General features: G+C 38.6%; 1 protein-coding gene across 1 annotated transcript in view; it reads left to right on the forward strand.

Annotated features, from left to right (window-relative positions):
- Positions 1–14376, forward strand: part of SATB2 (SATB homeobox 2) — a 180179-nt gene that overhangs the window by 73823 nt on the left and 91980 nt on the right. The window contains exon 5 of the mRNA XM_040642327.1: positions 10934–11036. Coding sequence (XP_040498261.1) covers positions 10934–11036 — 103 coding nt within the window. The remainder of the gene's footprint in view (positions 1–10933; positions 11037–14376) is intronic.

Here is a 14376-nt window from a genome sequence, read left to right on the forward strand (position 1 = left end):
CTGTCTTTCAGTATAGTCACACTCTACTTCAGGTGGAAAAAATAGGGAGGCTGTGGTGCTTTATGTTGTAGAGTAGAAGTTATCACTTACTGAGAGCTTTGATGTCATGAGCAGGTAATAAAACGTTTCACATTTATAATCTTTAGCTTGTGATGTCTGTCACAGGAGGTAGGTACCAGGGTCTCCATTTTATATATCAAGAAATCAAGACTCAGAGAAGCACTTTACCTTTCTAAGCTTACTCAATAGGCTAAGTGGCAAGTTGAGATCCTAATCCAGATCTCCCCTGCAAAGTCTCAGGCTCCAGACCATTCCTTTACTTAGTCAATGGAAGGAGTCAACCATGTCAGACCCATCTTAATTATTTTTTATTTATCTATTGAGCGTTTCCCTTGGCTAGCAAAGAGAGATGATCTTTACATCATACACGTTTACACATGGATTTACCATGTGAAAATGCATCCTGAGAAAAAGCAATACTCCATTTTTAATGAACTGATGAGAAACTAAAACAAGCCACAAAAATAAGAGGTAGACAGGATCAAAGGAAGGAACAGCGTAGGAAAGGGCTGCCTTTTCCATTTGTGTTCATGGGCGAGGGACCCACTTTTTCTAATGATCAGGTGATATTTTGGTGGCTAGGGTCAGTGGCTTAGGACTGCTATGACATGAACTCAGGTTGACATTGTTTAAAGCTATGAATGGAAATGCATTTCCTGTGTGAGTTGTTACACTTGATTTAAGACAATGGACTAATTACATGTCTGTCAAGTTCAAGGGAAGGTGACAAGAACCATAGAAACTTGATGTGCCCTGAGCTGTGTTCTCGGATAATAGAGTCTTTGGGGGAAGCAGGAAGCCTGGTGGTTAAGAGCATGCCTTCTGGAATCAGTTCGATCTGGATTCATGTCCTGGCTCACAGGCCTCTATGACCTCACCTCTATGAGCCTATTTCTTTGTCAGTAAAACCAGGATAGTCATAGTTCTAAGTCATATAATGAGGAGTAAGTGAGATAAATCACACAAATTCTTGGCCTGGTGCCTGGCATCCAATGATGCTCCATTAATAGTATCAGCTATTAATATTGAGACATGATATTGTTGGTGTGAACTGAATATTTTTTATGTGTGTTTGGAGCATGTTTTGGACTTTAAATCCTCTGAGATAAAGCATGCTATTAATATTTTTGCTTCCAAATACTCAAGAAGGCATGCATCTGAGAAGTAGTTAGCTAGATAGAAAGGAGTGGGTGTCTCTTGACCATCAGTTGTGCACCTCCTCTTGAACTTACAGCTTTCACACAGGCCATTTCAGTACCTACGTGTAGGTGAGTATGTAGGTGCTAACACTTGTCCGAGGATTTTGATTTCTTCCAATGCGATTGCTTATGAAGTTATAAAAATACAAACTTTAAGTTATTCTGATCATATACAGGGATTGATAAAGAACAGTTTAGGGGAAAAAAATTCAAATTCAATCATTTGTCCTGAATTTCACAGTTAATCACAATTAATTATCTCTCGTATTTACATGGAAGTCAAAATGGGCTTTGCTTGAAAGTGGAGAAGCTCCCAACTTAATATCACCAGTTTAGAATTGTATCCAGGGCTGTTACAGCCAATGGAAATTGGTCAAAACTGATCTATCATGATTATCAGGTTTAGTTATAACTGTAAAATGTGACTAGAAAAACGGCATGAGTGGAAAGAACCCAGATCAGGAGCTGAGAGCGCTGGCTGCCATCTCCCTTCTTTTTTGCTGGATGTGTGATGCTGGGCAAGCCCATCTACTTCTGGAGGCTTATTGAGTTCCTCTGGAAACTGGGCATGGCTGTCTCTATACATATTTCATATAATTTACAGGGCTGTCTTGAGGCTTGAATGGGATCACCTTTACCCCTACCATAAAAACCTCTTTCTCCCCCCATTTTCTATCTGATTACTTGCCCCTCTGGCTGCCCAACCTAAAAAAGTTTCTTCTCTATCACTCTCAAGTTTGATCCTGTGGATTCTACTGCCTTCGTGTCTGAAATCTTCCTCCTTTGTGCCATTGCCCTATTTAGGCTTAATTGCCTCATAACCTTAACCTTTCTCCTGTCTCTTATTTTCCCAACACTGAGATCTTGCCATTTCCTCCTCTCCAAGCCTCCAGTGACTGCTCCTGCCCTCCTCAGAAGGAGGTGCAGACTGCTAACATAGCCTATAAGAATTGTTAAGATGAAAAAAAAAAAAAAAAAGAATTGTTAAGATGATACTGTCCAGCCTGATTTCTCACCAGAGCCACCACCTTCCTCCTTTTACCTGCATCCTCTTTGTGCTCCAAACACATGGAGTTAATTATCTTGGAACATTTGCCATTGCTCAAATGTCACCAAAATATCCCTGAGGGTGGTAGCAACCCAACTAGTACCCTTAGCATTACAAGTCTAACAACGCAACTTCTTGTGTTATTTTTAAAAAAATCATGAAAATTTATATTCTACTCCATATCCCTGTGTTCTTGATATTTTTTAAATGCCATAAAAATCACTTTACCTGTTAAATTCTCCTTCTGTCCCTGTGAGATTGGCCTTCCAGGGAGACACACCGTGTTAGTCTCTGGCTTTGGTAGCCCCGCATACAATGCTGGTGACTCCAGAGTCCTTCGGTTTGACACTTGCTTTTGCATATGCGATTTCTCCTGGCTAGCATGCAGTGCTGTCCGCCGCTTGATGAAGTCATCTTGCACATTCCAGCTGGAAAGTCACTGCTGGGGAAGTACCCTGACCTCCTGGTTGAAGCAGTTGCTTCTTCTGCCCTTGGTAGCCTCTCATACACGCCCCTGTCGTAGCGCGTGTCACATCCTATTGTCAGTGCCCCCTGCCAGTTCTCCTCGCTTGATGGGCTGACCGTGTCTTGTTCATCTTCACTCTCTCGGCATTCAGCACTGTATATGTCTTGCAAGTAGTTGTTATTCTGATGCAGGAGTTCTCAGCTTGACCCTATTCATCTTTTGGGTAAATAACTCTCTGGGGAGGGGGCTGTCTGTGTATTGCAGGACATGTAGCAGCATCCCTGGCCTCTACCCACTAGATGCCAGTAGCATGCCACCATCCCCCTCCCCCCATTTATGACAACCTGAATGTCTCCACACATTGCCAAATGTCCTAGGAGGGGAGTAAATCACTCTTGGTTGAGAACCACCGCTGTAATGTGTTTAATGAATTAAGTATAAAAATGTTTTAGAAAGTGCTATAAACTGTAAAGTTTTATTATTTTTATGGTGTTCTTGGCAGCCCTAAAATGTTTTGAACTAGAAACAGTGAATACAGTAATTTGGTGGTCGATGCCCAGTACATTTTCAGTCAAATGGGGCTCAGTTCTATTACTTAAATTTGGGGGAGATTTGATTTAGGCTTCTGGTATGCGGTGTGACTATGGGAAATCTTACTGGGGTAGTCCTCAGTGAGCATAGGCATGTCATATGGGCCCCAGCATTAATCCTACAGCTGTTATCCTTAAACATTCCAGATTTTTCAGTTCAGTTGCATAGCTAGATTGCATTTCAGTGTGGGGATAAGCTCACCTGTTTTGCTTGTGGTTGTCATAGAACAGGCACATGCATTTTTTAAGGTTCAACCTACATAATTCGAAGAAGAATGCATTTTTGTTCTGCGAAGGTGAAACAGTACTTCAACAATGTATTCCACCAACATCGCTGGAGTCCCAGTTAGGAGTCAGGCACTTTGCCATGGGCTGGGGATGCAGTGGGGAAGATGAGAGAGGAATATAGCTTTCAACCTAGGAAGAAGAGTACTGCTTACTTCAAAGGGGAGAGTAGCTTATTGGACTGTGTGAGATAGACTCCATTCAGGAGTTAAAAAACTGGCTGTTTTTGAAGCAACTCTACCTGTTACCTCCAAACCAAACCATACTAGGTGTTTCCTCATTCAAGTGTGGTGATTGCATAAAGGAGTGATGATTCAATGGCTAGTGTATATTTTCTCTAACATCCCAGTGTTCTACAGTTCAAAAGAGCAGCCTTTGAAGGCAGAAGAAAAGTGGAAAAGTCCATAAAAGGGCAACAATTGCAGGCTGAGGCATATATATTTAAAGGGAGAGAATTCATGATTTTGCTATTCTCTGTCTGGCCAAGTGCTTGGAAAGTAGAGGTTGTATTTGTGTGTCTATGTATTTATTTTTGATTTCACCTTTCCAAATATGTTTCAGCGCTGACGGCCTCTTCCTTTTCCTCTGATGCCCCCCTCACATTTCATGTGAGTTTGTTTTCGTTTGAGTCACCACTTCCAGCCTCTCCCTCCAGCCCTCTAGTCTGTGCCAAGCATCCTAACGTACCATACCTTAGGCATAGGTCTCTTATTAAATAGTCTTCTCTAACTAACTGTTCTGATTTGGAAACGTTATGAACATGTCTTTCTGTGGCTTACTTATTTTTATTCAAGGAAGATTTGAAAGACAAAATCCCAGGTCCTCTGCGTTTTGATCCATTAAAATAAGTAGAGCTAACAGTACCTTCCTTGTCCACCTCATTGGTTATTATGATGATCTAATGGAAAGACTAAAGAGACAGTCTTGTTAACTTAAAATTGCAGTGGAAGAACAAGTAATTTGCAGAGGCACGCACCTTCCAGTGTTCCCTGTAGCCCCCGTAACAGAGCATGTTTTCTGTGACTCTAGATAGGTTTTTAAATTTATTTTTGTGATAACATGAAGTTTATCATTCTAACCTTGTTTAAGATTACAATTTGGTGGCATTATTTACATTCACAATGTTGTGCAACCATCACCCCTATCTATGTCCAAAAACTCTTCATCACTCCAAACAGAAAGTCTACAACCATTGTGTAGTAACTCCCCACTCCTCTCTCCTCACCCCCAACCTCAGGTAGCCTCTCTTCTATTCTCTGTATGAATTTACTTGCTCTAACTGCCTCAAAAGTAGAATCATAAAATATTAATCTCTTTATCTGGCTTATTTCATTTAGCATATAGGTATGTTCTTATTTTATATTTTTTAAAGATTTTATTTATTTGAGAGACAGAGACTGAGCGAGCAAGTAAGAGAGTACACAAGCTGGAGGAGAGGCAGAGAGAGGGAGAAGCAGGCTCCCCACTGAGCGGAGAGCCCAACGTGGGGCTGGATCCCAGGACCCTGGAATCATAACCTGAGCCAAAGGCAGCTGCTTAACCGACTGAACCTCCCAGGCACCCATATAGATATGTTTTTTAAAGCAGCTCTGTCCCCTGCCCTTAACGGAGGTTTTATTGCCAGATATTTGAGGAACACAATGACTGGCAGAAGTTATTGAACCGTGAAAACGTTACTGGATTTCCAGTATGATGGTGATATGGTGTTTATGCAGTCTTTTTAAGACATAGACTGTAGGATAATTATTTCTGTCATCCTGAGCAAGCCTTGCTCATTTGGGGATCCTTAAGAGACCAGCTTGAATGTACACTATGCTAAAATAATCGGGCAGTGAACTCAAGCAGCCAGTTGGGTTAGTGGAAGAAACACATTGACCATGTGCTCATCTACAGACAAGACACTGATCAACTGTGTGACCAGTATTGTCTTAACTAGTTGCCAGCTATCTGTTTCATTTCGTTTTAAATTCACGTATGTAGTAGGGATGGATCCCGTCTTGTGTTAACCAGTTGCCAACTGTCCCTTCTAGTTATTTTCATGTGAGTTTGTTTCCATTCAAGGCCCAACCTCATGACTCTTGTTGAAGGAGGTTTACAGATGACAGCTTGAAAGGAATCCCTAACTGGGTGATTGCCATGAACATATGAAATGATTGCGTGGAGGGGAGAAAGCTGACACTCATTGACTCTGTATCTTGTGCCAGGCCTTTTACACAGATCATCTCTCTGAATCCTTACAGCCTCTGAGGCAGGTAGCAACATCCCACTTTCACAGGTGACGGTGCCATGAGCAGCACCTTAGGGGAGGAGCTCTTGGCTGTAGTCCCGTCATACCCCGAAGCCCAGGGGAAGTGTTTCCTTCAACTAGAACGGCAGAGTTTTCAATTCTGATAGTATAGCTCGGAAATGGGGATAGAAAGGGAGAGCAGAAGGCTGCCAAATAACATTAACTGAATTTTTCATGACAAAGTAATTTCTCCAGATCAGGTTTTTCCTGTTACTATACTTGATGGACGTATCATTATAATCTCATGTTTAATATGTAATTTAGCATACCACAAAGCAGGATAAAAAGGCTGAAAATGAGCAAAAAATGCATATATTATTCATTGCCTGCATCATGCTCTCTCCCCCGTAGACATGGAAAGGGAAGCTACGAGATGCCAGCTTCTCTCCCCACTCTGACGCTCTTCTTGCTAAGGCAGGGCATTCCTACTGACAGAACGTGTAACCATTCACTTTGGTTTTTAAATGTTCTTTTTTATAGCAAGTGTATTATGTATCTGCAGCTTAGCTACTCTTAGTATAACACTGCTATTCAAACAAATAAATCTCGCTAAGCCAAGGAGAATGTGGTAAAGGATATCCAATTATTTTATCTTACTTTTCTTGGGGAGGAGGAGGGGTGCTCCGGTCTCTGTCTTTTCAAGGGTATTGTACAAGTCATCTTAACCTGTGTTTATTGTTTTGCTTTTCCTGTTGAGGTTGAAATTGTCTTTAGGTTCCTTAGTTTTCTCTGATTCTAAGCTCCTTAATTAACTCCTATAGGAGCCCAATGTCACAACTTGATATTTTGCTTTTGTCACACCTTGTGTCATCTTTGAAGAATTGGTTGCAGTATCCGCTGTTGAGTTTGTACCAGTGGATGGAGGTGGCGGTGAATATTTGCTTTCTTTCATTAATTAGTTTCCCTTCTTAAGAGACCCATGAAATAATGTGTCCTGGTACTAGTGTCTTTTTATGGTGCTTTCCACTGCTATTTGACTTTGGATAAGATGCTTCTTCATTCTGGGCTTCTTGGCCCTCAGTTTGAAAAAGGGAGCCATATCACAGGTGACATCTATTCTCTGAGCTAGTCAAAAACAAACAAGTAAGTTTAAAATTTGTCTCAGGAGCATAAAAGAAAATTTATTTTTAGATAAGGCAATCTATTTAACTATAGTAAGTATTAAAACAATATATTTTATTGTTTAAACAATATATATTTAAAACAACATAATATTCTCTTGCAATCTGGCTTGGTGCAAATTTAAATCATCTAGTAAATTTTGAAGTAACTGATTCTGGTATATTTTGAATCCTCAAATATATTATTATTATTATTATTGTTATTATTTTATTATTTTAAATAACTTTCAAGTATAACTGGCAAACTGTGTGTCAGAGTGACTGCAAATGAGGATGCCTGGATTTTATTCCTCATTTAAAATCTTCATATTTAAGATTTAATGATTAATTACAAAGAAGTCTGAAATTTTCCAAAAGTTTCTGTAGTTGGGAAGATATTTTAAACCTTCCTATTTATTTTAACACATAATATTTTTCATAGCATTGCTCTGTCTACAGTTACTATTCATGTGGTGTTTATGGCTGTGACTAAGTACCTGAAGGGTCTGTGTGAATGCCCTCCCCTTTCCTTGTCACAGCCCACCACCAGGCCATTAAGCCTGCTTCATAAATGCAAAGTCATTTTCGTATGAGCCTCAGTAAAACATAATCCCTTCAAGTGTTAAAATAACAGCACCCATCTCTTTGGGTTATTTGTATCAGCATCGCTTTCTACAACACGGCTGCTCAGGAGTTGGTTGCATTCTGGATTGAGAAAGTCCACTCAAATCTTTATTTGTCAAAAAGGTGTGGCAATATTTAAAGTCCAATTGTGTGGTTGCTCTAGAATTGCTGGAAAACATAAAAGAGCAATATAAAGTATAAAACTATCTACATACTTTAAAAAAGCAGTAAATGGAAATTAGGGTTTTTTTGGCAGAGTGGTCGGTGGGAGAGATTTTAATCATTACTTATTCTGTTTTTGCAGCAACTGTATCTCACCGGGTCTAAGATGCTATTGATTGTGAGATGCATCCCAATGTCAGTGACATTAAAGTATTTAGAACATGCAGCCGTAGAATGGCTGAAATGTGGTCAATGCAGATTTTCTGTGCCCCAGAACCTCTGGAAGACTTTATTCTATGTAGAGCGAAAGTCAGTATGTGCTGGGTCTGTATTAGCTCCTTTCAATTTTGTTTATAGTGAAGCAAGTTTTGATTTTTTAAAAATAAATTGACACTAACGTTTAGATGACCTTGTGTATGTGTCCAGAGTATTCTAGTGAGGCCCAGTGATTCAAACTCAGGCTGTGAGAATATAATAGTCTAATTTAGGGTTAGAGAATATTCATGTTTGAAACTGGAATCATAAGACATAACATGACCTTTCATCTGAAATATGCACCAGATGTACTTCTTCTGTTTTTAAAGCTCTCTGAAGCTGAATTATGAAAATTCTTATCAGCAGAACTAGTTTGAGTGTCAACTAGATGTAAAGACCTGCAGGGAATTAATATGAATAAAATGTGCCACAAACTCAAATAGACCTTTGAGTGACTAAAGATTCTCATTATCTAGAAAATTTCCTTTATTTGCTACCTAATTCTTTTGCTTAAATCATAGTTTAAATCTATCCTCCCCACCCCCACCCCCACCCCCAGCATGGTCAGTAGAGATAGAACTCATTTATAATAATCTGGGGAAGAGAACAACTTTGATTGAGTCTCTGGGTAGCCAACTTCATTTTTAAATGAATTGTGTGAACCTGATTCCAGTATAGGATCTGGTGATGGAGACCGTGGAAGCCCAGATATTAACTACCTTGCCACGTAGATTGACACTGGCTTTGTGCAGTGTCAGTGAAGACACATCTGGAGCAAGGACAAAATAGGAAGGCTAGAGAATGCGGGAAATGTCGATTATCTGGGGCCACAATGATATGGGTTGGTGGCCTTGGTCTTATGGGAGAGGAAGAGTTGATGGACAGCTCCAGGTAGTAATTGAGACACTTTGCATTTTAGTCTGCCTCCCAGACCAACTTTGCAATAGGAGGCTTAGCTCGGTTTCCTGTCATGGCTATCTATCCTGTGCCTCTCCAGAGGATAACATTCATACAAACAACATAGAGAGATGACAAGTACATTTGCAATTATGCGTATACACCAGCATAGACGGTGCATCTATTATTAGGCTGCTTTCATGTTAAAATTTTCATTATTATGACATTTCAGTTTGGCATTTTAAAATTTCATCTCTGTCCCTTTTCATCTGTTATATTTCAGTGACTCAGATGTCCCACATCACAAGTGTGTTAGACATGGGGGGGGCATGAAACAGACACAGTCACTGTCCTCAAGGGTTTCACAGATTAAGACAAAGAGAAAAACTCAGCCCAAAGAGGGAACCAGCCCAGCTAGCCAAGAGACTTCTTTACTTCTTTGTTAGTAACACACAAAGCAGAACCTTGCCTCGGGAAGATTAGGATTCCACTGATCCTCTAAAGTAGTAGGTAAGGCTCTGGAAGTTCTGTGATACACTCAGGTGATACTGGCTCTTTGTGTTCCCAGGGCTGTGTTCAGATCCTCAGATTAAAAAGGTTCTTCTTACTATCTCCCCTAAGAGAACAGAATTGTCATTTAGAGATCAGCAACTGGGGGAGGTTAGCCATCTGCTATGTAGAAAGGGCCAAAGAGGTTTCTGTGAATTGAATTCCCCTCCCCCACCAGCACTGCAAAGTGATTTTTGAAAAAGAGGGACTCTATGGGCTCAGTGAGGGAACTGTTTTAAATGGGAGTCTATGCAGTACTGTTTGCCGGTGTTTGAACTTCTTGGTAAATAACTTGCTGTTGCCTTGATTTATTGTTACCTTTTTTATCTTGACTACTTTGGAAAAATACCATTAGAAGTTTTGAGATTTTGCGCAGCTGCTCCATCCATATCTGGAGATACCTTTTTGAAGAAAGGTGAGATTTCAAGGCAAGATGTAAGACCTTACCGAGGTCATTTGGATCTCTTGAGTTTATGTCCATTTGTTTTTAGACAGAATTTGCTGAAGTAAAAATCTCTGTATAAATCTGTGACTGTATTACCATAGTCAGTTCAGAACATGTTACACATGTTCGTCCAAACATGCCATATCGACTGAAAACATACCTGTAGGAAATTTCATTCAAGGTGTGCAATTATAATTTGATTTTTTAGTGATAAGTCAGGTTATGCTCTCCTCTTTCCTTTTCATCCCATTTACAAACAAATAAGCGGACGGGTAGAGCTGAGGAGGGAGAAGGGATGAAGAGCAAGAAGGAATCATGTACTTAAGCACTGAGAAAGTTTTAGCTTTGATTCATTTTTGGTTGAAACACAGTACAAGTGTTATGTTTAGTTTCCCCTGTTCTAAAATAGCACTGTTAATTTTTTCATTTGGTGAATTTTCACACAAGTGCTAATCACACGTTTCTATAAATTATATTAATTTAACTTATTTCCCTAAATGTTGTTCTGCAGTGTGTAGCACGGATGTTCTCAGATTCTTGGCTGTGTAAGCTTGTTGCAGTTGGAAGCAGAACGGAAACATCTGAAAGGCATTATTTGAAGTATCGATGCTGGAGCATCTCATCCCACCTCTAACTCTGGTTTCTAAATCACGACTCTTCGTTCCCTTTGTATCTAACCTGTATGTCCTGCCTCTGCCACCTTTGACATTGCCCCAAAGTTGGTGTTTTTTTGTTATTTTTTTGTTTTTGTTTTTGTTTTGGAGAAAACACTGTCATCATACAAGTTAGAGGTTTAAGAAAGAGTAAATTTAGGTAATCGTATTTGATGTTTGGTTTAGTTTGCAGGAGGATGACTACTTCAGATTTAAAAGACAACAGAGATTGGTGTGGGTGATACTACTTCTCCCTAAAAGGAGTCCTTGTTTATGAAAAATGTAACTATTATGGTTTTTTTTTTCTTTTCAGAGTATGATTTCATCCATTGTAAATAGCACATATTATGCCAACGTGTCAGCAACCAAGTGCCAGGAGTTTGGGAGATGGTATAAGAAGTACAAGAAGATTAAAGGTAAACTGACATTTTTGTTTTTAAAGCCTATTTTTAGTTTCTTAGGTCAATGAATTGTTGGTTCTTTGGCGTTTATGCTAATTTTCGGTATAAATTTGTATAAAATTATATATAATTTTTATGAAGGTAAGATTCTTAATATTTCCATCAGGAGATCCTAAAATTAAGGATCCCTTTTAGCTCCCTTAAAACTAAGATGGTATTAAAACTAAGATGGTATTAGAACTAAAGTGAAAGTCATAGCATAATACCTGAAGTTTTTTGTTTTCACAAGAGATGCATGTGAAGGCCAAGATTTTTAGAAATATCTGAAATGGTTTCAGATAGGGATGTCTATTTAAAAAGCTCAATCAATAAATAGTTTCCATTAATATGTTAATGGAAATGTAAAAGCAGTCATCATAGGTTAAATCAGCACTTATAGTTCAAGTACCAATTAACAAATTGGAATGACTGCTGGCTGTGGTGTCAGGAAATCTTTGGTTAGAAATGGAGTTTTGATGTGTTTACTTGGTGACAGTTCCAGAGCAGCAGTTAAATCAAAGGGACTTGGCCGGAAAGCAGACTTGTGTTCAAATCTCTGTTCTCCATTTGCTAGTGTGTGTTTGAACAAATTATTTAACTTCACCAAGATTTAATCTCCTTATCTGAAAATTGAAACAATAAAATTATCTAAATCAGTCCCTAGCTGTGAGGACTAAATAGGTTAATATGGGCATAAGGAAACCTCTTAATAAATAATAGCTGTGATACTATAATAATAATTAATAGTAGCGCTAGCAGTAATATAGTAAATGTGGAATTGTATCTGGTCCTGAAAATACAGTCTCTTGTATGATAAATGGCATGCTATTTAGACCATCCAGCTCTTTAAATATACCAGTGGTATTTTTCCTTTACAAATATGTCAATGTTGGAAACATTCTGGTGTCCTCACCCAATTCAAATACTATTCAGATTCAGATGCTACCAGCCCCTGAGGGCATTTGGGGAATTTTTTTTGATAACGTCATAGGTTGATGTTTGAGGGTCCTTCCAGTCTATATTTTTGCATGATTATGACATCATCCATCATGCCTTGTTATAGGCATTCATAGCCTTGCTGAAAGTTCACTGCCCCCATCTGAGGTTCAAATGACAAGTTTATGGTTCATATGTAAAAGTGAAAGATGAATTTATTTGTTTTACTACCAGCTGGTTTCCTCCAGGGAGACAGTATCGAAGTAATGCTTGTTGGTTATTTAGTATTTGCGAGCTTGTTTACCTGGTTACCTTTTGAGGAACTGAACTTTACATGCATTGGTAGCGCATTTCTGATCACAAAAGATTGAGAGCATTTTATTCTAAATATCCAATTTATAAGGAAAGTCAAGATGTTGAACTACCCAGGAGGAATTAAAGTGCACTGAAAATTGAATTAAGATCCATTTCTCTTCAGTGTATTCTAAAATTCTTAGAAACATTTAGATTCCAGTTTGGGCACTTGCTTTACAATATTATTAATATTAACTCTTATACAGGGTAAGATGAATAACTCCTTCTCATTATAAGATACAATTGTGTAGTTCAGAAGGGTTTCTTTTCTCTGAGTGTTGTCTCCAAGTTTTTCTTTTAAAATAAGATTGTTGAAGTGTTTGAACATATCCTCTTTGGCTAAAAATCAAAAGAATCATGCAGCTTCAAGGTCATCTGTTAGATCCCATTTACTTGCTGTTAGAAGAGAGAAGGAAGGGAGAGTCCTCTTTTAATAGGCTGGAGTATAATTCCAGATTCAGAAACTCTCCACTCTAGTGTTTTCAGAATTGCCACTACAGAATCTGTGTGTGTGTGTGTGTGTATGTGTGTGTGTGTCTGCCTGCTCACAGACGCATGCGCGCGCATACACACACACACTTATATCTTCTTTTTTTCTTTCTTAGAGATTCAATTCTTTAAGCTCTATTTTTTTTTTCAAGATAGTAAATGCACAGTTAAATCTTAAGTGTCATAAAAGCAGACTGAGACCTTGATTTCAATCAGGAGGTCAAGGATCCACACCTGAAGAGGCTGCCAGACACTGTGTACACATGCTATTCAAAGAGATGGAGCTAGTCCTTGCTGTTGAAGAGTGTGTGTGTGCATGTGTGTGTGTCAGTAGGAGGAGAAAAGGGAAGGTTAAGGTATGTGTGAAGTAAACACAAGCTGCCGTAAAACAGTTCAAGTGGTGTTGATTCATCAACCAAGGGAGTGGGAGGAAAAACAAAGAATTCGTGGCAGGTATAATGGTGCACAGAAAATAAACACCCGGAGAAGTATATTTTATTAACTTTCGACCCTCAGAGAAAAGGAAGTGTCGGACCTACCCAGGCACATTTCATCTGAAAGCTCTGTGCTATGAATAGATGTCACCGTGGGAGTCCCTATCTAGCAGAATCCACTTCTCATGGGAAAGGAATGATTTTGTTTGTAAAATTTCTGTTCGTGTCCATCCATTTTCAAAGTGAGAAAAAGAAGTAATGAGTTTCAAATCGGGAAATGAGTAGTAGCAAAAGCAGCATTCTACTTTAGGGCCCTTCCTGAGAACCTGGCAGCCACAGTTCCAGGTCCTTCCTTGCCCCCCTAAACACCCCATATCCACCCCCAAATTACCAATTTACATGTATCCTGGCTGATAAAATGTATAGAAGAAAATCTCATGCTAACTTACTAATGTCCCAAACTAAATGCAGCTACATTGTTAAATATGTTTCCTATTATCTGCTAATGTCTGTTTTAATAAAACAGTGGGAACTAAATGGTTGCTTCTTAATCAAAACCATGATTTCCTAACATAAGCTATGTGATTCTGTTACAAATTGCCACATATAGATCTCCTAGGTCAAAATTTTTTTCTCTTCTCATAGAAATAAATAAACAGTAAAATAATTATATACTCTGAAAGATCAAAGTAAATATGACTAAAACCTGGCAAAAATAAAAGTCTACTGGGAGGATTAAAAAAAAGGATCAGATTGCAAATTCTATAGTTAATGCTTAAATAAATATGAGAAAAATGAACAATCAATAATTTGATATCATTAAAAACAGATGTAAAAACTATATACAAATGGAATTGTCTGAATTTTGAAGTAAACATTTTAATGTGCATTTTTTGAATTTGTTGTTATTATAGCTAAACTATTTACACTTACTCTTTAAAATGTCCTAAGTTAGTTTGGCTTAGCATGTTAACTTTATTTTCTCCAGTGATCACAGCAAAGTACATTCTGTTTACCTTTTTTCTTTAATTTCAAAGACAATTATGGTTGATATAGACATATTTGAGTTAACATTAGTGTTAATTCAGGATGGACAGGGAAAG

This window comes from Ursus maritimus, unplaced genomic scaffold (genome assembly GCF_017311325.1).
Source record: "Ursus maritimus isolate PB19 unplaced genomic scaffold, ASM1731132v1 scaffold_1, whole genome shotgun sequence".
In the NCBI taxonomy this organism is placed as follows: Eukaryota; Metazoa; Chordata; class Mammalia; order Carnivora; family Ursidae; genus Ursus; species Ursus maritimus.